Source organism: Sorex fumeus, unplaced genomic scaffold (assembly GCF_029834395.1).
Source record: "Sorex fumeus unplaced genomic scaffold, SorFum_2.1 ptg000131l, whole genome shotgun sequence".
NCBI classification, from domain to species: domain Eukaryota; kingdom Metazoa; phylum Chordata; class Mammalia; order Eulipotyphla; family Soricidae; genus Sorex; species Sorex fumeus.
The window spans coordinates 11,309,354-11,334,342 of NW_026606188.1; the positions used below are offsets into that span (position 1 = coordinate 11,309,354).

Genomic DNA, 24,989 nt, shown 5'->3' on the forward strand with positions numbered 1-24,989 from the left:
CTGAAGGTCAGAGATTAAAGCAAGTATATTCCATGATTACCCTAAGCTATCGGATAGGTGGGTGCAGCTCAGAAAGTGTTGGTGAGCTCCTTGACTGATGAGAAAACCATATTCAAGACTGAAGTGCACACTTCTACAGCTCCTGCACAATTGCAACAAATTTTAGGATGCACAAGTACCAACAGCTCAGAAAGAGCTTAATAAATGGAGTTATATTGCATTTTGAATACAAATATTTCAAGAAATAGCTGCAATAAATCTTCTAAAATGGACTTTCATAACAAACTAACACATCATATCAAAAGGTCAGAAAATATGCTATTTGATTAAATTAATAATCCCGCATATATTATTGATTTAGCAATTTCACCTAATAAAAACATCATAAAAACCTGTGCAAAAAATATATATTAAATGCTGCAGCTTGGGAAAAGAAGCTTAAGGCAACATAGAAACAACTGAAATTCAAGTAAAGGGCACCAGCATTTCTGTGCTGAGAAGCTAGAACCAGTCTTCAGCGCCATCTGCAGAGAATCCACTTTTTGCTGGAGAGGATGAAGGGCCTGAACCTTGCAGTCAGGGCCCCTCTGCCCGGCGAGGGGCCCCACCATCTGAGCAGTGTGGTTTTCGGTGGGTTACTGCACTTCAAAGCATTTTAGCTTTCCACCCCTAACATGGGGCTCTGGTGGTGGTTGACACCTATTCGTGATAAGCATGAGACAATGTCCTAGGGATGAAGCAATGGGATAGGGGAGAAAGAGGCTTTTGTTGGCAGTGGGGGTTGGGGGGGGGGTACAGATCTAGGAGCAGAGCTCAGGCTCCAAAAATAGTACTTTGGGCCCGGAAAATAGTGCAGTTACATCAGATCACCTGCCCTGCCAGCAAATGGTCTTGAGTTTGCCCTGAGTGCCCCCGTGTGCCTAGAGTATGCCTAGTAATTTCGATCTACCTCCTTGCATCGCAAATGATCTCTGGCACCAGATGTGGGTCTGTCCGGGCCACAGAAGCGAGCACCATGACTGAGTGTGAGCGAGCGCTTCTGGGAGGGAGGTGCAGCCTCTGGTCAGCATGTGTGAGCACCCGGGTTAAGCTGCGCTGAGCACCACAGTCCTGGGCCTCTAATAAAAGCGTGAGTCAGTGGGCCTGGGCACTAACGCTGCATGGAAGGTGGCGACACCTCCATCCAGCCCTGGCTGGAGTGTGGCTAAATGAATCATGATCTCTTTGGCACCACTGCCAACACTGTGGGAACCTCACGGACAGGCACCCGCACCCCCCACACACACCCCAACCATTGTGATGACACCCAGAGTAACAAGGTGCAGGAGGCAACTCCAACAGCAAATCCAGTTGAGCAAAGTGAAATGCTCCTTCCTCGTGGCTGCTGAGGAATTCTGACCTCTTGAAACTGAACCCATGGCCCATCATAATCTAGCTCAATCTATCCAGTTTCCAGATTCTTCCACTGCAGACACATGTGTCCTCCATTGGTCCCAGACTCTTAGCCCTGGTGACTTCCTTCAGCAGGGCTGGGAGCAGAGAGAGACAGCCCGTGGGCTGCTGTAAGGCATGTCCTCTGGAGGGCTACCGGTTGGTCTGCCTCATTTTGGAGGACCCCCGCCCAACGAGCCAGAGCCACAACTCCTTCTGTGTAGATGCAGGTGCTAGACATGGCTGCCCCGACCCCCAAACCACATCTAAAGATCGCAAAGGTGAACAATCCTCAAACTACTTTTCCTCTCCTGTAATATCTACTCTTTCTAGAATTTGTAAAGATGTAAAAATACCCCAAGTCTGTGAAAAACTGGTGAATTTTTTTGGGAGGGAGGAAGGGGGAGCGGGCCTTGGGACCACACCCAGCAGAGCACAGATGATCATATATGATGCCTAGGATTGATCAGGGCTGGCTGTGTGCAAGGCAAGCACCTCAACCTCTGTACTGTTTTTTTGGTTTTTGATTTTTGTACCAAAGTTGATGGATTTAAGTAACAACAGCAATAGCAACAACTAACCAGCACTGAAGCAATAGTTTACAGCTGCTGTGCATGTAAGAACAAGGCCAGACAGTTCCCAGCATGTCATATTAGCAAGCTATTGGTTAATTTATCTCCACCAGTGCCTACACTCATGACTGATTCCATTAATCAAATGTAAACTTCTGAAAAATGACTCAGGGTACCAAAGGGACAGATACTTTCAATAATCCTGATGATCATTAAACATCTTCATCATATTTGGAGTAGGCAATGAGAATGACATGTTTTCATTATGTTCTGACCCCACCATAAACCACTCAGTAATGCTCACCCTTGCTTTAAAAACTCAAGTATCTTCTCCTGAGTGAATCCCCACGACTGCTGACATGGAAAGATCTTCTGTACATCCCATTAGCCGCTTTTAGAACTGGATTGCACATGTGGATAGGACTTACATAATGACTTGACAGGGTGTTGGAATGTTTCCTTTTAACTACTTTACATTTTTTTTTGGTTTTGGGGGGTCACATCTGGTGATGCTTGGGGGTTACTCCAGTTCCACACCTGGGGGTCACTCCTTGCAGAGCTCAAGGACTGTGGTGCTGGGTATCAAACCCAGGCCTCTGACAGTGCTGACCTGAAAAGGAGGACCCCCCACTGCTTGTGGTGGCCCTGGTGTCATTGGGCCACACCTCAGGTCTGCAGTGCCCAGCCAGTGTGCCAGGGAGGTTCCTGGTCTCTCGATGGCGGGGGGGGGGGGGGTGCCAGCGGGTCGAGCCTGCCTTCCTGGGCTCTAGTCCCCAGCTCTGTCTGTGGTCCCCAACATGCCCTGAGTGACCCTGCAGCTGTGTCTCTACCTGACCGCGCCACATTCATTGGCCTGAAGTGGCATGCAGCTTCATGGCAGTCAGCACATGTCAGGGCCCTCACCAACTGAAAACTGTTCTAAGTACCGTGCAAGATACTAAGGATCTAGCAACCTCTGGGAAGCACCAAACACAAAGGCAGTTGAAAAGGAAGGCTGGGTATGTGTGGGAACACCATATTCTTGATTTTCATCTTTAAAGCACATTTCCCAGGGCCGACATGTGCAAGGCCCATAGCTAATGTGCAAAAGCACCCATGTGAACGACCCCTGGCCATCACAGGCTTTCCCAACATTACAGGACGGAGCACATAAAAATAAAGGAATGAAATGGTCCATGTTTTTGTAAGGCAAGGGGGCAGAGAAGGAAGTAGAGGATGTATGGCATGAATCTACCTCTAGTTTGACCCTGGCACCACAGTTACCCTGGTAGGATATTCACGAGTATTACTAGAGCGGAGAGCCAGGAATAGCCCCAGAGGTACTGTGTGCCCCCGCCCCCATCCTTAGGGCTTGCTGATGGCTCTTAACTAGACTTGGTGATTATTTCACAGGATATACAAATATGCATCACTATGTTGTACATGTGAACGCAGTTTCATGCTGTATGCCAATTATACTGCAATAAAAAATAATTTTTTTCATAAAGAAAAGCCAGGAGGATTGAACTGACATTAGAAGCCAAATAGTTCAGATACTGAAAAATGACTGGTTTTAGATTTGAAACAATATAAACTCTTTAAAATTGAGTAGCACCATATCAATACATTGTATGCTTCAGTTATGCATCACTGAAAATATACTTTTAAAAAAATCAAAGTATACTTTATCTGTTCTTAAAGATTTGTGTGCACAAAGGTGTGTGAACTAGAAACTAAAAATTATCTAACACCAATGCAGATAAGGTTATTTGGAAATAGTGTACATCTCAGAAAACAGTAAAACGAAACTATGTGATTCCAATTTCTAACAATAATAGACTGGTTGGCTGTTTTCCAACACATGATATTTTACTTTGGGGACTCTGAACGAATTAATAATTTTGCAAAGCTTTAAAATTTGAAACCAAAACCTGGATATAGTTCTGGATATTAGAGTTCTGTTCCTAATGTAGATTCTACAACCTGCCTAAAAATATTTGATGGAAAAGAAGTCTTTGCCAAAGTCCACATATTTCTCCTATTAAACAGAGGTAGTAAAGCCTTATCCCCAGAAACCATATTTCAAGCCCACAGGATACTCGTGAAGTAAAATAATGAATGATAATGCCACATTCTCTGCATTAATATTAAAGAAAAGAGAAAATAGAAAACTTTATAGCCACTATCAGCTCTCTGGACCATAAATCTCAAGTTTGGAGATCGGCTTCCCCAAAGGGTCTGCAGCGGGATGACTTCTGCGAGCAATTCGGAGCCGAGAGATATTTTTTAGCAAAGCCAGCAAAGCACTGACACAAATTTCTACATATCTCTGGCTGTGAAAAGTCTCATTTGTGGTGATTTATATTTCCTCATAAAGAACTCTGTAGATAATATAAGCCTGCTGTGAGGCGGTATGACAACTTTCAAAGCAAGAGTTACACGACCGTTCTGTTAAAATAGAGCAAGAATAGATGAGTGGAGAAATCAGAGGAAATGGTATTTCTTCTGATGAAAGGCCAAAATACTATTCTTCCCGCATGCAGAATGTTCCGAGGGCCACCTTTTATTCTGCATTCATGTCTCACAGATAATATTTTGGTTGTCTATGCCAGGAAGCATCATTTTTTCCCCCTGAAGATTGACTATGCGTTTGGTGTGAGCTTTCTTGTGTAATTTACAACAAATGACACTTAGGCATCATCGCACTGGAGTTCAGTTGCCTTAATAAGTTACTAAGGGAAAGAGAGAATAGCACACTGACAACCCAAAGTCAATGAAGTATAAACACTGTTATTCCAAGTGTCACTGGCGTGTTATTTCCATTTCTCCTGGCATCTGCTCTATGTAACACCGCACATACAAGCAATACAGCAGCTCATTAAACTGTTTTCATTTAACTCTGAAACAAAATTAGTGCATTACATGTTTATAAGGCTGAGAATTACTGTCTCCCTGTGAAATTACACAATTAATCAGGTGTGTTATTTCCCCAGGAGATGCAGTCACTTTTGACATTAAGGGATGTGGGTGGGGGGAGGGTGAAGGGGAGGAGGCGGACAATACTTAAATTTCTTTCCATGTCAGCATCTAGTTTCAATAGAGGAAAAGGAATGGAAAGGGACATAGTTTCTTCTTCCCTTTAGGAGGACAGAACTTCACATGTTTGCTCAGCCTAGCGAGAGCATTTTAAATTCTTATTAGGAACACAAATAGCATTTATTTTGGTTTGAAGATGTCTTATGTCATGTTGCTTGGCCTTTGAAAATGCAAAGTATGGGAAGGTTACTGATTAATATCTTAGAACTAATAGCAGAATTTCCCTTCAAGCCCCAATAAAACTTAAGGAGTGAGTTTTAAGGCTCCCTTTGAGAACTTTAAGAACATCTCCAAAGTCAAAATCTATTAAAAACAGCACCATTTGCTCTTGATTATTTTTCAAAAAAGTTTTTTGAAATGGTTTTCTTCATTTCTTTTAGCAGAAACCCCACAATGCTCAGGGCTTACTCCTGGCTCAGTGCTCAGGGTTGCTCCTGGCAGTGTTCAGGGGACACAGCAGTGGCAGGGACTGAACAGGGTCAGCTACAAGGGCACACATAGCAAGAGCTTTCACTCTCCACTCTCTCCAGCCTGGTGGCTGAGTTCTCCCTTTTCACAGACCCACCAAAAAATTCTCTCATTCTTCTGAACAGCTCCTCCATTTTTAGCCTAGTCACTGAACAGGATACATTTCTTGAAAAGATTGCCCTACCTAATCAAATACTATTGCCACAAATGTAAGCAATAACTTAAAAACGTTCTTTAAGGGGCTAGAGAGATAAAACCTGCCTTGCATGCATTCAACATAGGTTTGAATCCCTAGCACCCCACATGGTTACCAGAGTACTGCCAGGGTAAGTCCTGAGCACAAAGCAAGAATAGCCCTGTGCACTGCTGGCTGTGACCTAAAACCAAAGGAACAAAAGCCACAAAACCCTAAACCATAAAATATCCTTCGAGACCATCAACCATGCCTCCGCTTTCCATTCATCTGTGACTCGACTCACCAGTGGAGCCAGGCACTGCCCAGCCCCCACCCACCTCAGCCAGTCAGAGCCTTTTGAGTTCCAGATCAGGAAGGTTCCTGGCCATAAGTAACGGACTTCATAAAATAATCTCACAAGTAACACAGAATCCTAACCGAAGCCCCTACCTATTCTCTCTCATGTTCTTAATTTAACCTGAAATTCATTCACACCTTCCTAAAAAAGGGCTAGAGACAACCTGAAACACAGAATTCTCTAAACTCATTCTTTAAATATGAAAGGGACAATCTTGCAGTTTCTTGCACGAGGGGCTAACAGAGGGAACAGCAGTTTAATCCCAGACAAACTTCTAGTGGCTAAGAGAAAAAAGAGGTCCATTTTACGTTCAAAATAAAAGTAGAAAACTAGATTTAGTGGCTAGGATATGCTCCCTATCAGGGCACCTGGTAGTTATTTATACCCTGTTCCTTCTTTTTCACTTTAAAAAAAATATGAAGAAGGAGCCAGAGAGATACTTCAGCAGAGAAGGCACTTGATTGGTTGCGGCCAACCCAGGTTCCATTACCATCACCATATATAATCTCCGAATCCCAGCAGGACTGATACCTGAGCACAGAGCCATGAGAAAGTCCATCACTGGGTGTGGCCCAACATGCCCCAATCCACTATGCCACCAAACTAAAAAGAAAAAAAATCAGATTGTCAGATTGTCCATTTCCTAAGTCCTGTCTCAAATGATGCCTTCAGGCGGCTCTGAGTCTCCAGCCATCAGAGACTGTCTCAAGAGAGCCCGGAGCTTTGCTCATGGTGCTGACAGCACGAGCCTGTGGAAGTCTGTTATCTCATGGTTATCTGGGGGTCATGCCCAACGATGCTCAGGATTTACTCCTTGGCAGTGCTTGAGGGGCGTCTAGAGTGCTGGGATCAAACCCTAGAGTCAGACACGTGCATGGTGAGTGCCCTAGCCACTGAACCATCTCTCAGCAGCACGGATGCTACACTGATCGCTTGCTCAACCTGAAAAGGACCAAAGAGGATCCATCCCCTCCCCTTCTACATACCTAAAAACAGCAAAGAAGGGGAATGAGTATTTGGGCACAATTCTTCTGGAAATCTCAGTTACAAAACCCCTGAGTCTCAGCTAAAATATCAGCTAGACAATTCAATGTTAAAATAAGACTCCAATAATCATAAACATTCTCAGCAATAAAACGAAAGGCATATATGCATTAAATCAAATACTGAACTACTCTTTTTTAAGATGGTACATTGAACATATAGGCCATTTCCCCTACAAGAGTGAGAAACTATGAAAGATGAAAAGATCAGCTCCCACTTTGATAATGCCCTGTTTTGACACTCTTTTATTTCAGTAAAAAAAAACAAAACTCAGAAATAAAGCAAATTGGTGTGAACTGTCACTGCCCAAATATTCTTAATACAAATTATTAAAGCAAGTTCCTGGAAAACAGACATCAAAAGGGAATTGAAACTTCTGTAGGCATATATAATTTACCATAATTTTCTTCAACATAAAAATTGTGGACTTAAAATTGGAATTTTTAGTAGACATTATTTTTTTCACAAAACAAAAATATCAGCCAAGTTTGTTTAAGTTGTTTTAACTTTTCAAAGAATGAAAGAGGAGAATTTAAACCTAAGGCTTCATTGGCCAAAAATCTGTATTTTCTTTTTAAGAAACAAACTAAAAAACAAAATGAAACACATTCTATTCTCTCTTTTCTGTGTAATGTAACCTTAGCATGAGATAAAAAAAAAAACCAAAACATTATTAAGAAACCAGAGAACTATGTAATAAAGCCCAGGGCTTCAAATTGACCCTTTCCTAAACTTAAATGCATATGAAATAAAAAAAATGAACTGTTAATTTGTTTGGTTTAATTTTACTATTGTGAGATTTATTCATTCAACACACAAGCAACAGTCTCTACTATTTTCTATTGAAAATGGACAGATTTTCGGCCAGAGGGCCAGCACAGCACAGAGCGTAAGGCCCTTGCCCTGCATGTAACCAAGCAAGCCCAGCTCAGCCTCTGCCCTGGCATGTGGCCCTCCAAGCACGGCTGGGAGTTTCTCCTGAGCACAGAGCCAGAGAGAGTCCCCAAGCACTGCTGGATGTATGACCCAAATATCAAAAAAGAAACAGAAAATAGACGGTTCTTTATACTACAGTTAAGCAAATTCTCACAATAAAGAGCCTATCTGATTTTAGAAATACTGCAGAGAGAAATGGTATGCTGACTTCTAGACACTGTAAATTCTAAACCTATGAAGAAGTCTCTGGAACATACAGAGCTGGCAAGTGAATGACTTCTTGACATAAGTGATATCCAAGTATATAGAATATCTGTACACCTTTCAAGGGTCATAAAGGGCCAGAGTGATAGCTCCACAGGCATGTTCTGCACGCGGGAGGCTAGAGTTGTATTCCTGGCACGGTCTGGCCCCTTGAAACAGAAGCAACTCAAGTACTTGGGGTGGGGGGCAAACCTTCAATGAAATAAATAAATAAATAGAAAGGCAGGTTGATGTGCATATATAAATCCAATGATTTTTGAGACTGGTTTTAATCATCTTAACCAGATATTTCTGAAGAATTCAGAAAACTCATTTGGTCTGTTTTAAAAGCATTGTAGTGCACTGTAATAGGTTAAATGTGAACATTCCTCACAGTTTAAGACTGTAAACTTCCCATTAAAGTCCTAAGGCACAGCATCTAGCATCTAACCCGAAGCACTCCGGGGGCTTTAAGAAAGAGTTAAGCTCTACTGTGCTTTATATATCTTGGATATTAACCATTCATCAGATGAGGGGTGGGTAAACAATGTCTTCCTGTCTGTGGGATGTCTTTGTATTCTGGTTCTCATTTGCTTTTGAGGTGAGGAAGCTTCTTATTTTAATGTGGTCCCATTTGTTTAGCTAATCCATCAAAAAATGGGGAATGGGGGAGTTCCCTATCTCAGTAATCATTAGGGAAATGTAAATCAAAACATCAGTGAGATATCTCACCTCACACCAGAGTTACTGGAGCTCATCAAGTAAAGAACAACAAGCACCAGTACTGGTATGAATGTGGGGAAGAAAGGGACCATCATTCATCGCTGGTGGGACTGTCCAGCCTCCTGGGAAGACAATATGGACATTCCCTGAAAACCAGGAATTTCATTTCTATGCAATCCAGTTAGCGCACTCTTGAGAATATATCCCAAAGGCCTAAAACCACAATGCAGAAAAGCCATCTACACTCCTATGTTCACTGCAGCACCATTCAGAACAGCCAAAATCTGAAAACAACCCAAGTAGCCAAGAACAGACGAGTGGATGAAGAAGCTATTAGTACAACGAAACTCAACAAACGATAACAATAGCACAGAAGGTTCAACTGGCAACAAACGGCTCATTAAATTCTTAGGCAAGGACTTGATGAGGTATAACAATTTTTACATTAAGAAAAGGTTTTTTTAATATTACTGATTTTAATATTGGACTTTTCTATCTAATCAATTTCAACTCTCAAACTGTATCAGTAGTTGTGACTTTTGTCTACAGTAAAATAAATTTTAAAAATAAAATAGATATGTTACCTACACACAGTGGAATACTACTCTGCTGTAAGAAAAGATGAAGTCATGCAATTTGCTTCTATGTGGATGGATGAAATAGGTCAGGGGAGGAGTGGCAGGCACAAATGCTCTCTCTCATATGTGGTATATAAAGAAACTAGTAGGGGAATAACTAATGCTCAAAGGCCATCAGGATGGAGAGCAGGAGAACTGAACCTTAGTAGGGAGTTTGCCACTGATGGAAGGTGGGGGCAGAGCAGGGCATGACAAGGAAGGGACCACTACAACAATGATAGAGGAAAATGGTCGCTCTGGAGGAGGGCTGAGTGCTAAAAGGAGTAAAATGGTATCAGCCACATTATTGTATACCAAAACGGGGGGTGGGGGGTGGGGAGTCGGGGGAAAGAAAAAGTGTCTACCTCTTTGGGGCTGGGAGGGAAACTGGGAACACTGAGAGAGGGAAGTGGACACTGGTGATGGGATTGGTGTTGTAACATTGTATGCCTCAAACTCAACCATGAATGACTTTTGGTAATGGATGATGATTCAGTTAAAAACTTGTCAAAAAGAAAATAGTGAAGCCTCTCCTGAGAAACAGCTTCATGGGCTGTTTTCTCCTGAGCACCATCAGAGGAAACTTCAAGCAGAGAGCTGGGACAAGCCTCTGTGCACTGCGGGCTGAGTCTCCTTCCCCAAATAGTGAAGTTGCTGGTGCCCAGAGGAACAGATACCATCCCTGTGATTTTATCTCCAGTTCTGACAGAGAGGCAGACCCGCAGACGGGAGCACAACTTGTCAACTTTCTGAGAGTTCTTTTGATTTTCGGAGTTTTATCATCAAAGAAATGGATGGCGTTTAGCTTTGTTCTTCTGTCACCACATCAATATGAAAAAATAACTCTAAAATATGTATATTTAAGTCTACTTGCAAATAGCTCAGAAAAAACATGCTTATTAGTAATCCCTCTGAAGGTCATGGTTTTCGTCTGGGTGTTGTGACTATAAACAATCTTTACTTTGATTAAAGAAACAAAACAAAACAAAACTAAGATGTAGCAAATACAAGAAAAATTACATCTTTTTAGCATTCTTTTAAGAAAAAATGACATTTATCTTTCCAATTGTATAGATATCTCATTAAAACTTACTTCTGAATGAAGTATGCAATCGTGATTCAGTCTGGATGCTGAATATTCACAGAGTTAAGAGGAATTTATTAGAAAATACAACTTTTCTGCTTTTAGGAATTATTGGAATCAAAAGTGTAACCCTCTGCGTACCTAGAGTTTATTTTGGAAATGGAAGTGCATACTTTGGAGAGCTACAAATGCATACATGAATTTGAAACTATGATTGGAATTGCAGTTTCTAGGAAAATTTATAAATTCATATTCTCTAATAGTAGTATGAATCATTTCTACACTTAAAAAAAACAAAACAGGTGGGAGGGTTAGGACAGGGGTTAAGCAGCTGACCTTGGCTTAATGAATGCATAAATATGTTTAAAACTATGATCGATGTGAAGCTTCTAGTCCTGTAGCACTGCCCTCCTGTTGTTCATCAATTTGTTTGAGCAGGCACCAGTAATGTCTCACAACAAATTGTGAGACTTGTTGTTACTGTTTTTGGCATATTAAATATGTCACGGGTAGCTTGCCAGGCTTTGCCATGAAGGCAAGATACTCTCGGTACCTTGCTGGGCTCTCTAAGAGGGGCAGAGGAATTGAACTCAGGTTGGCCATGTTGGCCGCATGCAAGGCAAATGCCTTACCCACTGTGCTATTGCTCCAGCCCGCAGTTTCTAGTAAAATTTATAAAGTCATATTCTCTAATAGTAGCATAAATCACTTTTGAAAATACAAAATTGAGTGGTAGAAGGAAGACAGGGGTTCAGGCACTTGCCTTGTAAACAGCTGGCTTTGGCCTGATCCCAGCATCTCATGGTGCCCGGAACACTGCCAGGCGTGATCCCTGAGCACAGAGCCAGGAGTAGCCTCCTGCACTGCCTTGGGGTCCCAACACCCTCCCCCAAATGAAACCCACCAAAATGACATATTTTTCTCTTTTCAGCATATGATGCATATCTTTGCTTCCCTTTAGGTGTTCCTCACTTAATTTGCTCTTTTCAGTCACTTTCTCTGTGTGAACACTTTCCCAATTAATTGTTTTCTACCTCAGTGTTTTGGATGCACAGCCTGGAAAGAACAGGCTATGAAAGGGTTTCTGAGAATGGTGAGTGCTTAGCACAGAGGCGAGCATTCACTAGGTACCCGGATTTACTGAATGCCTGCTAAGTGCCACTGATATAATCCCAACCAAGAGCAGAAACATCCCTGAACAAATAACCATAAATACATAATGTCAGGGGTGATGTGCTGGGTGAAAAAAAAAAAGCAGGTAGAGTGGCGAGAACGAAGAGAAGCCATCTTTCTATGGGAATGGAAGAAGCTACTGATTCACACAGGTCTACAATGCCTGCGCAGACGAGAGCTCCAGGCTGAGACACTCCAGTTCCAAGGACGATGAGAAAAGGGTTTGTGAAAGGCTGAGTGACTGTAGCAGAAACAATCAGGCTGAGGAGGACAACAGGAAGAGGTGAAGAGAGACAAAGCTACATTGACAGAGGACCTGCATGGCCAGGTCAGCTTTGGCCTTCTGTCTGGGAGAGATGGCACGTCACTACAGAATTCCACGAGCAGAGCAAACAGTCTTCTACAGCAGACCCACCACTGACAATGGTGGCTGCGACAGCCAACTGGGGGTGACACAAGATGAATCTCTCAAAAGTGCCTCACCCTGTAGCTGCCCCCAAGATAGCGCTTTTCCTGGCATCTCATGAGCACCCTCGAAGGGTGGCCCATTTTTCAGATGTCATTCTTTAGTGGAACAGACACCTCCGGGAAATCCAGGAATGATTAAAGCTCTAAGATATGTTGGGAACCATGCATGGCAAGCACATTATTTTATAGATATGGGATTAGCTATCCACAGTGAATCAAGAGCTTACTAAATATCTCTAAAGCTAGGTAGAGAACTATCCAGGCCTCAAACTTCCCCAAAGAGGACAAGACAAATCAGGGTTCCTACTGACTTCCCAAAATAGCTCAGAGTGTCCTTTCTTATGTTATTTCCCTGGACCTTAAAAATAGCAGCAACGTTCCTTTGAAACATGTTCTCTCATTAGGTTAATATTTATGAGAACCATTTCTAAAATGAGCATTTCTGAAACGTCTAAAATAACTCTTTGCCTTAGGAAGTCTATATAAATGACTATTGCCACAATCTATTGACTGGCCGTTCTGCTGAGAGAAATACCACCGACTTTCTGTAATTACTTTACTATGCCAATCTCTTACCAAAATAATGCCTGTAGCTTAAAAAGAATTTGTCCAATTCAAGAACAGGTATAATCTACCACAGCAATATTCATGGAAAACAACCACGTCATATACTGTCTGTTTTCCAAAAGAGACACAGCATTGAGCTGTTCTGGGGACCAATATGGGTCAAGAGCCATGAGGGTCACTTTATTCTTCAAGTAAATTGAAAACTTCATATGAGATATTTCTTACTCCTGAATTTTCCTGAGTTCCACAAGGCAGGACTGCCAAAGGCTATAGCTTTACATTTTTCCCCCTTTAACCTGTTGGGAAAAGTTGGAAGACATTTTAAGGCCACTAGGAGCTAAAATATATCCCTCGTCTGGTAAGAATATTTTACAGAAGTGAAGGGTGGTCAGTCAGATTGTTCCGAAAGCAGCCACACAGCTTCTGACCAAATACAGTGGGGAAAGAGCCTTTCCCCAGTCATCTTGTTCTTTTGATGCATATTAGAGGGAGGACAATCCAACTGAGGGCCAATTCTCCCCTAAGAATCCTTTAGTTTTAATTATGGCCACAGTATATTAAACGACTACAACGCCCACGGCAGCTCTCCTTTCAGCAGCACGAGAAAGAAAACCCTTTCATCACTACGAAAACAAGAAGGATTCTCTGGCAGTTCCAAAGCATGGCTGAAAATTCAATTTAACTGACTATCCAGCAACTGAGAGTCTTATACGTGAACATCTCTCTGCTGCTAATTTTGTGCTAGTTTATCTTTCATAAAAAAAAATTCAGGTTAAACTCTGCTGAACAGTACAAAGCTCTTGGTATTTTGAGGCGTTTTGGAACAATTACTTTGACAGGAGTCCTTGACAGTTAAATGACTCCGTTAAATGAATGTTATAGAAGACACATAATGATTTTTAGTGAAATATTGAATTTAACCACAAATGAGGAAAAGCCCATCATGAGCATCATGGATATATTTGAATAATAACGTCTTGCTTATGAACCTCAGCGGCGTCTATCATTTCTAATACCCATGCAATCAACTTGAGCTGGTACAAGCATTCCGTCTTAGTGTTCTTTTTTTTCACTTGGGAGCTTCCCTTTTGCCGTTAGCTTGGCACCTCAGAAACCAGTACAACCTCTTAGAAACTGGCTGTCATCTTCTGCATGGGCACAAGATTTTTAGAGTTAGGCAATTGATGAGTAGCTGTTCCACGAGCGAGGGGCACCTCTGTCCTTTCTATTTGCTCAACGAGACTCTTTATTAACTTAAAACAGTAAACAACTCACATGAGTTAAGGGCCAGAGCACGCTGCTCGGGAATGTGTGAGTTCACAGACTGCCTGTTTCCTCCGTCTGTGGGATGCAATATTCCTTTTCTTATTTTATGGATCGACGGTGAGATAGTATCAGGGTTGTACATGTTTTCTCATGACTAATGATGAAACTATGTACTGAAATAATAAAACAAGTAGTGTTCAATTTCCTTTGAAAATTCCATTCTAATGTAAGGCAGGGTGTTCTTGGGACAGTGAGTGAAATCGGCTCATTACAAAATTCTCTTTTCAGGAGAAAAAGCCGAGAGAGCAGATTTCACAATGCAGGGAGATTTGGAGAGGGTGAGATGCTCAGACAGAAGGAGTGAGTCATGCAGACGTGCAAGGCAGGGTAGAAGGCTGCTGGTTCCCCAGGACCCTGATGACCTCCCCACAGCCCTGCAGGTGAGGGGCAGCCACTGTGTGCCCTTCCACTCGTGAACATCCTTCCCCTGAACCGCCCCTGCTCTGCGAGCACCGCTCATTCCCGCCTTCAGGAAAGAAAGTCTTTCCCATTGCATCCCCAACATCTCTCAGCCTGCTCAACTGCTCCAGGAAGGTACATTTGAGAAAATAGTTTTTGTTGCTTGCTTGCTTGGTTGGTGACTACACCCGACAGTGCCCAGGGCTCAGGGGACCATATGTGGGTCCTGGGATTGAACTGGGTCTGCTGCACTCAAGATATATGCCTTGCTTCTGTACTATCTCTCTGGCCTGTGAACACATTTATTTATTTGCTTTTTTGTTTTGACCAACCGGGCAGTGCTCAGGGATAACTCCTGGCTCTATGCTCAGGGATCACTCCCGAGAGGCCTTAGGGGATCTTATGAGGTGCCAGGGATTCAAACTGGGGTACTAGGCAAGTGATACTCTGACACATGATAAACAAACATATTTTTATCCAAAATTTTATTGTAAGTTACTCTTATTACCTCCACCAAAAATAAATGATGTCAATTAAAGTCTCATTTCCTTTAGATGACAGTAAAAATACCAGCCGGACCCAGAGTGACAGTACAGTGGGTAGGACATTTGTCTTGAAAGCGGTAGACCTATGCTTCATCCTGGACATCCCATATAGGAGCACCGTCAGGAGTGATTCCTGAGTGTAAAACCAGAAGTAAGCCCTGGGCACTGCTGGGCGTGAGCCAAAAAACAAAAACAAGTTATAAAGAAATAAATACATCAAAAACACCAACCAGAGAGTTGACATCTTTTGACATGGAAAGAAAAGTCTCCAGTTCTCGAAAGGAGTTAACATCTCTCACCCTGCTTACTCCAAGCACGGTCCCAAGACCACCCTTCTCCACCCCGCCAGGAGCATTCTAAGTTTTCAGGCCCTCAGAATCACAACCCACACTGGAGGAGGTTTGCCTGGTGACTTATCTACAGCAACTGAAGAATCACTAACTAAGAAGTAGCCACAAGGTCTGAAGAAGTGCTGAACAACGTGATCCAGAAAAAAACAAAGCTGGGACACCATGATTGAAAGAGAATCGGCTGAGAAAGTTTTAGAGCTCTCCGAGGACAAAGTCACGAACGCACACAGGTGGGAAACTTCCTTGCTCCAGTTCCCTGGGAGCCCTTCCTCCATACTTCATGCTCTTGCCTGTTTAAAGACACAGCTGCTCTTAATAATTGTCTTTTCTCCTTGGTGCAAAGAGAGTATTTATCGTCAGCATGCTGACATTTGCAGGAGTTTTGGCTTTCTCCACTGCAAATGTGGATGATTGAAAGGATATTGCTGACACCTGAATAAGAAATCCAATGACTCCCAGCTATGTAAATTTAATTATTTCCTTGAACTTTTTTTCAGGAATTTCTTTCTCTTTCCCTGAGCTTTGGAGAAGGCCTTGCAATTTTCATTTAAAAGAAATACAAGTCAGCAGTGGTTCACCAAACAGGCTGACATGCAATTTCATAGGGGGAGAGGCGCTGTGTCTTTAATCTAATTTGAGCTCTCCATTCCCAGCTAATGTATCTAGGGATCTTGATGTATGCATTTACAAGGAGACATCTGTAACACAGAGGCCAGCTCACTGGATTCTCAGCAACAGGGATAAAAAGAAATTAGGCTGGGTGCTCACAGCTGCCTAACTCCATGATAAATCTCAATATACTCACAGATGTAGAAATATTCCCGGCCTGGCCTGAATTCAAATCCTAGAGAAAAGGGTGTGAAGAGCTGGAATTTTTCCGAGAACTTCAGTGGTCCATTTGGAGAGTGAGGTCGGTTACATTCCCATCTCTTGAATCCTTTGGAAGTGTGGTCGCAAGCACTGTAGCCGTCATAGTTCACCATGTAGAGGACATAGCGCTCAGTCTTATCCTCTGGGACCGAGTCCTCATAATGAGGGCAGAAAACATCCAGGTAGTCATTGATGCACACGTCGATGTGGTAGTCACCCCTCTGAAATCTGTTGGAAGAGGAAGATGAGATTATTCACACATGAAAGGCTTATGCTTGGCAATAGTTGGTGAATGCGGTAGGGCATTTGCCTTGCACGCAGCCAGCCTGGTGGAGCCGGATTCAATTCCTCCGCCCCTCTCGGAGAGCCCGGCAAGCTACCGAGAGTATCTTGCCCGCACAGCAAAGCCTGGCAAGCTACCCAGGATGTAATCAATATGCCAGACACAGTAACAACAAGTCTCAAAATGGAGACATTACTGGGCCCATTCAAGCAAAGAAGACAGTGCAGTGCAGCTACTTTTCTCTCACTCTTAAAAGCACATCTATTGGTACAAAGTTTCCCTATTTCTAAAATAGTGTGTATTTAAGAAATATTTCTAAATTCTAAATAAATGTAGATGATTATGTGAACTCTTTTTTTACAATCTAAACCATTCCAAATTTTCTATGTAAACACAGACTATTAAGCATCTTGAACTTGAGAGAAACCTAAACTTTTAAGATTTGAAAATAAGATTCCTAGAACAATGTTTCCTCTTAAGAAAATAAAAACTCAAAGGATAACGGTAAAGCAATGAATGAGAGGCCAGAAATGATAATTTTCAACACTAGCCTTAGGGTCGTTGCTCATGTGCTTCTGTCATAAACTCATTTTGACTGATTTCCTCCTTTAAAAGAGTTTTCTCGATGCTTTATTTCTTTTTTACATTAAGAAAATGTAAGCACTCTAGGGGAAAAAGTCTTCCCCCACTGAAACAAAATTTTTATTGTAATGTTCAGATGAGTACTGAAAACAGCAAGACAGAAGAAAATAGCAAACACCACAGCCCTGTGCTCCTGCTGTAGAACACAAGCATGCCCCACCAATGACATACACACAAGCACACATACACACAGAAGCACACTCACACACTGCAGACACTAATAGTGTCTGCACTAATCCTCGGCTCACAAAAAAAGTTTTGCTTGTTTGTGTTAACTAATATGACTTTCCTATTAATGAAGCCCTACTTCCCAGAACTCAGTGAGGTATGAAGCAAAAGTTGCTTTGTATGCAACTTTGGAAAATCAGCGTGGAAAGCATGCCTACAACACCCATTTTTACCTAGTGAGGAAATTCTCAGAGACCTTAGTTCAACATAAAACTATGTTACTGCTGAAATATAGCGTCCATAAAGCCATATAATCTTCAAGTCAGACAGTCTCAGTGTGAACTCTTTCCAGTGATGGTGGACGAAGTTATTCCATTTTTAAAAATCTCTAAATGTTAGAAAGTTTCTTCTGATATTGAGCATAAATCTGCCTCTGTGCAATTTCCATCCAGTGATCCTACTTCTGCTGCCTGAAATTACCAAGGACAAATCTAATTCTTCTTCTGCAGGTAGTTCATAAAACATTTGGAGATGTCAGCTACGTCTTCCTTTCTCCAGACTTGAAAATCCTGATTCTCCTGGGTATTTCTCATTGAGTTCCCAGGCTTCTCCTCATTATATTTTCTTAACCCTTTTTCATGTCTCCTGTTTTCCCAGCCTTTTCTCTGAAGCGCAGCATTTAAGAGGCTGCAATGATAGTACAGCAGGTAGGGTGCTTATCTTGCATGCAGTTGACCCAGCTTTGGTCTCTAGCACCCCATAACCATTCCCTGAACACAGTCAGAAGCGGTCCCTGAGCACCATGCCCACAGTAAGCCCTGAACACCACTGAGTGTGGCTAACCCCCACCCCCCCAAAAAAAAATAAATTCTAAGTACAGTTTGGAACTGGAGAGAGAGTACAGTGGGTGGCATTTGCTTTGCATGTGATTAACTGGGGTTGATTCCTGGCACCATATATGCTTCCCTAAGTCCGGTCAGGAGTGATGCCTGAGCCCAGAGTCAGGAGGAAGCCCTGTGGCTCAGGCTAATACAAATAGTAGAACTCCTGGTGCTAGATATTCACTGGAAACACTGAGTCACTTTTTTGAGATCCAATATATTAAAAGTAAAAGTCCCACTCATTTGGAGTAAGTTGCTGTGACTGAGTTCAGAATCTTCTGCCAGGTGAGCTATAAACCACTGCAAGCTTCAGTTTCCTAAGATGTAAGGTGGAATGGTGATGAAAACATGCTTTGCTGATCTCACATGGTTGCTTCAAGCCTCAGCTAGGAAATGTGTGTAGGACGTTATGTGAACACAAAGCACTGCTATGTTATCTGGATATAGCTATGCTTAATACTAAAACGTCTTCACATTAGAAAGGAAAATAATTATTTAAATAACATCAATAAGAACATAGCAATAAAAACAATTTGATAATCCCTAAAGACAGAAATTGCCTAAAAAATCTTAAAATTTCTGCTCAGATACCATATCCAATGATCCACAGAAACTAACTCCACTTGAATCACACTTCGAAAATGCAGCATGCTGATTTATTCAAAGAACCTGAGATGCTCAGACGACTTCAGTTAGTCAAAAAAAGTATGTTCCGTTTAAAGAACAACACACACACACACACACAAATACAAACACACACACAGATAGCACAGGGGTTAAGGCACTTGTCTTGCATGTGGTTGAACTACCTGCCAGGAGTAAGTCTTGAGCAACACTGGGTGTGGTCCCCAGACCCAAAAATAAACAAATAAAACTTAAAAATCAAGGAAACAAATACCCCAAACTCTCAGAAGCATTGGTTTCTTCCTATTTACCATGATCATGGAAGTAAGTTTACTTTTTCTTCATTACTGGCAAGCAACGATTTGTCAAGATATAAGAAAAGCCTGTGTTGCTTTTAAAAGATTTCTGAACATCAAGGTAACATCACTGCCAAAGTACAAAGAAAAGACACTGCAATGTTCAGATAAAAGGGTGCTGGGATATGAATCACCAGCATTCAGAGCCGCCTGACAGGTCTGGCTGAGAGCCAGCCCAAAGCTGCGGCAGAAGGCAATGCCCAGATGCACTTTATATTATTATATTATTATTATGGATTTTAAAGACGTGCAAGGGGGGAGTTTTTTTCTTTTCGAAGTGTCACTCATTTTAGCTTCTGCGAGTGCCTGACAGTGCTTACTAGTGAAAATCAAAATTGAAACTGCTACTGTCCAGACGCATTCTGGACTGCGTTTACCTACAAATTGTCATAGTATCTCCCTGCTTCCAATTTCACGTCCCTCTCCCAACTTTCATCCCTAGTAACACCTGCTAAAATGTTAATGAGACAACCCATCAGAGGTGAAGACCCACAGCTCACCGGGCTGACCATTATCCTTTCCTGGGGATGCTTTACTCATTGTGGGTATTGAATGGATATCGGTGGGGTTACTGGTTCTATTTTATTTAATTCTGGGGAGGGGCTCCAACTTGGGGCTCAGGAGGATGGTGGGCCACTCCCAGCGATTCTCAGCCAACTGGCCAGCAGTTCAGGACCCGGCTCCAGGATGTAGTGCTTCTCCAGCACCACTGTGTGCCGGGCCAGCAGCACAAGTCACGGCCAGGTGACACTACGACTGGGTTGCCCCAATCCTATCTCCCATTTGGAGTCTGTTTCCAACCTGTGATTGCATCAGGAGTCAGTATACTCCCCCTTTTTTCCAAAGAAAAGATGATTCACCATGGAATGAACATAGATTTCTGTTGCAGACCTTTAATTTGCATAAATTAGTGTACTAATCTAAATTACAGAAGAATGGATGATATAAACATAAAAGCAATGAGAGGTTGGAAACTCATAAAGTCTGTATAATATGCCCAAGTACAATCCAAAGACAGGTTGAGGAGTAGATGTTCTAAAACTGAACCACCAGGGCTTTTTCTCTTACTTCCATCTCTTACAGAAACAGTTGTTTTTTTCTGTCTCACTCTGCTGTTGTTTTGTTAGTTTGGTTTCCTTTGGTAACCCTAGCAGTGCTCGGGGCTTGCTTCTGGCTCTGTGCTCAGGTGTCTCTCCTGGTGTTTCTCAGATGCCCATATGTGGTGTTGGGAATCAAAGCTGACCTGGCAGAGTGCAAGGCATGCGCCTTGGCCCCTGGACTATCTCTCTGGCTCCTTGGGGCTGGAGAGAGAGTGCAGTAGGTAGGGTACTTGGCTTGCACACAGCGGGCCCAGGTTCAATTCCTGTGCCCCACTAAAAATGATCTATAAGCACTGAGCTAGAAATAAGCACTGAGCACTGCCTTGTGAGGCCCCAAACCAAAGAGAGGAGGACCATTGCTCTCTGGCTCTGGACTTACTTTGAAGAAGGACATGTATACGTCTATTGCTATCCAACACATTATATCAAGAATTACACCCATTATCTCAACTTGATCTCTATCAAAAATGGCACAGAAAAGACACTCCAAGTATATCCACTTAAAGAGAAAAAAGAATTAAAAAGTCATTGGACTACTATTCAGCTTTAAAAAAGATGACATTCTACCATTAGCAACAGTAGGGATAGCCCTATGAAGTATAGTGCTTAATGAAACAGACAGACAGAGAAGGAAAAGGAGCATGTGAGATTACTCAAATGTGTACATAAAGAGACCAATACAAAATAAATAAAACCAATATTTTTTAATTTAAAAAATTTAAGAACAAATCAGTAGGAAGGGAAGCAGAAAATAAAGGATGAGAAAACTTGATAAAAGGGACCGAGTGTACTGTGAATTCAACTTTTAGTGGTGAACGTAAAGTATTATACACAAAGGTTGTTTTTAAAAGCTCTCTACTTGTTGGGCCAGAGCCGTACAGAGGTTAGTGCACCAGTCTTCTACAGAGCCGTAAACCTTCTTTAATCTCCAGCTCCACATAAGTCCCCCTGAGCACCACCAGCTGTGGCACCTGAGGACAGAGCCAGAAGTGGACCCTGAACACACGTGGTGTGCCCACCAAGAAAAGCTATGCAGGTGGAACCTACTTAATCTTATAAACCTGTATGACTGAAAGAAGAAACAAAAGCCAAGCAACATGCTCCAGCGTACAGAGTCTGGAAAAAGTGAAGGTAGTACTCAAACATAAAGAGTCCCACCTAGGGCAGAAGATTTACTACTCCACTGCTAAAAGGGAGATGGGATTTCACTTCTTCCCTTCATTCAAGGAGGCTGCAAACACTGGAGGCTTCTAGGCTGTGCTGTATTACAGTTTTACATATGCTGTCCTACGAAATTTTTATTGGGTACTTGTAAGAACCTTTGTTTAGGGTCAGAGAGAACTTCTGTGAAAGCCCAGCACGGGGCTCGAAGATTCACTCTTTTCCCCTCGGTTGGTCCCCCAACTCCTAACCAAAAGACTGAAGTGCCGCAACATCACACAGACTCTAGAGACAGCTCCTGACTCGTGTAAACCATTTCAGTCAGGAAAAGTAGCCATTCACATAAAACAATCTTTTCTTCCACCAGGAAACAGCCTTTCATGAGTTTTAGTTGATGTTAAAAGAGTAAATTCACATCTAGAAAGAGTGATTCCACGTGTGAGTATTTACAAATGTCACGGGGAGCAGTGCCATGACTTGAACACATCTGAATATTTCTTGGAAATGTTCTTGAAAATGTCTCCTCTTTCCCGCAATCCTTAATTCCTTCCATTGTATTTGTGATTCTTTACCTCTCTGGAAACACTGCAAGTTATAAACTGTTAGAATTTTGGCTGCACACCAACAAGCCAGCAATAATTACCATACAATCTCTATCAAATTATCACAGTGGTTTACAATGTAAAAGCTCGCATAGTTTCCACCCTGAGAAAAGTGATTGTGTTTGAGTAAAATGATCACTGCATTCACTGTTCTCACAATATGAAAGTCTAAAGGAGAGAACCCTTGCTCCTCCACAGACTGCCTACTTAGCTTGGTGACTCACACTCCATAAAATAGTATCTAGACTCTGTTATGGCAGAACGACCTCGTATACATCTGTCAAGATTTGGTGGCAGATTGGTTGGGAATCAACGTCACAGAATTAATGCAAGGGGACCATTTAAAGAGAACTCAGTCCAGCATAGCACAGTCTTCTTTTTTAATAATTCAATGATGAAAACTGAATCCCACACTCTTTGATAATTGGCAGTGCCAAAGAGACCACCCATGGGGGTGGATACAAAGAGCTTTGGGGGGCTATTGATAGTACAAGGAGTAAGAAAAGGTGGAACTTGTGCTAGAAAGTCTCTATGAATGCCTGTTTTTCCCTTATTCATCTTCAGTGTTTATTTGATGACAAATTGTAGCTAAACGTTTGCTCCTACAGTTCAAACAAGTATTACTATATCTCTCCAAACCCTCCTGGAAAAAAGTTCATTGACTTCTTGAGTCTCAGCATTAGAAAGTCATGAAGAGAATTTCCGTTGTAGATTAATTATCTCTTGTGTGAGAAAACAGTTGGCAATCTGTCTTTCCTTTTAGACAACAACTGTGTAAAGCCCCCTGACCCCCTTAATAGGTAGACCAAAGTTTTATTGCATGACCAAAGTTCATCTGAATCAGAAAAAGCCCACTTCCAACTGTCAAAGTCAACTCCCCTTTTTTAAGAAGGAATACTTAGGGCTGGAGCAACAGCACTGTGTTTAGAATTTGCCTTGAACACGTCCGACCTGGGTTTGATCCCCTGTGCCTCATTTGTTCTCTGAGCTTTGCTAGGAGTGAGCCCTGAGCACTGAGCCAGAAGTAAGTCCTATGCACTGCCAGATGCAACCCAAAACCAAACAAAAAATATAATAAAGAAGGGATACCTAATATTTGAATAGCTCTTGTCCTCCCAACTGTACCCATAATCTCATGCTGTGGGCCCCTACCTGAGTGATATTTCACTTGTGGTCTTTGTACTATATGGTCCCTGAGAAACTGCTCTCAACCTTCCATACTTTTGTGGGGAGTTCCCAACTTCCTCTGCGTCTGTCCTTGGCTCCCCTTGGCAAGGTTAAGCTGACATCCCTAGCTTTCTTTCCCATGACTGGTTTCATGTCAGTGACCTTATTTTCTTGTCTACCACCACATGCTCCCTGGTTAGAGATATTGACAGCTGGGGAGGACACATCCCATGGTTTCCCAGGTGATGCCTTGGATTTCAGTCTGTGGAGGAGGAGAAGGAGGAGGAGGAGGAGGTGGGGTGAGAGAGGAGTAAGAGGAGGGGGAGGAGGAGGAGGAACAGCAGTATCTTAGTCATCTTCATCTGAGTTCGTCTTCATCCACTTCCCCTGCAGTTCCCTTCTTTCATTCCCCTCTCATTTGCTAAAGTCAAAATGCATTTCATTTTAGTAGCTGGAAAAAGCAGGGCATGGTGCATATTTAAAAAGTTCTAAATTGGCCTTTAGCATATGTTGCTGGCACAGCAGAGAGTCTGCTTCCAGGGAAATATGTACTGAGATATTTTATCAAGAAGCTCCTGAGTGAAGCTTCCTCTCGCCATAAATAGAGCAGCAGCATTATTAAAAGTGGACAGGATGGTCATTCTAGGTTAGGACACTGGGAGACACTTTCCTCATTCTTCCACGTAGTGTTTTACAGAATTCTGTATGAAAATGTCATTTCTCATGAACTGGATAGCTGATTATTACATTTTAAATGTCTATTAATCTGTCCAAGGAGTGACTGTCTTAAGATTTCTATTTGAAAAGACTCTGTGTCACTCCTTAGTTACGGGGCAACTTACTATACTGCATTGTGAAACTGAAATGTAAAAGTAGCATATGATTTATGACCAAATAGCCAATGTCTATGCTCAGGGTTCCTCCCATGCGTCAAACTAAATCCAGAGCAAGTGTACTTTGTTAGCACTGTTCCGAAAGGCAAATTTCAGAAGGTTGATTCCCCCCGGCCTTTTGGGAGGGACAGGGCTGCTGGGGGGTGGTGATGAAGTTCGGGTGATTGGGACCATGCTTGGCTGTGCTCTGAGTTTATTCCTGGCTCTGTCTCAGGGATCATTCCTGGCAGGGTTCATAACACTTGAGGTCCTGGGGACTGATCCAGAGTTGGTCACCTGCAAGGCGCATGCCTAAACCCTTAAACTATCTCTCTGGCCAGAAGGCTGACTTTAGCTTGAAAAATTCTGTTTTGTCCTGCCAGGCCTAACGGGCCCTGCAGTCGCCGGGGAATTTGGTTTATAAATATGCTCCACGAGGAGACGCGCAGGAGGCCGCCTCTGTGGCGTAACATGCTTTCTCTCGTCTCCTTCTGTTATTCCTTTCAGCACAGAATGCCAGCCTTATGGCTTTCATATCTTAAATCTGAAGATGCTCTTTTTTGTTTTCCTGCAGAGGGTAAAGCATGAAACGCAAATAGCACTGCAAACTCAGGCAGATAAATAATATCAGTAGCCCTGAGAGCTAAGGAAAGATTTGTTGGGTAAGTAGGAGACTTTTCCTTCCTCTCAGGGCTGAACCCCGTCTATG

General features: G+C 42.5%; 1 protein-coding gene across 2 annotated transcripts in view; it reads right to left on the reverse strand.

The window, feature by feature from the left end:
- Positions 1-24,989, reverse strand: part of EFNA5 (ephrin A5) — a 297,997-nt gene that overhangs the window by 39,391 nt on the left and 233,617 nt on the right. For both annotated transcript variants that reach the window (XM_056139145.1, XM_056139144.1), the window contains exon 2: positions 16,360-16,652. In XM_056139145.1, the coding sequence (XP_055995120.1) occupies positions 16,360-16,652 (293 nt within the window). The remainder of the gene's footprint in view (positions 1-16,359; positions 16,653-24,989) is intronic.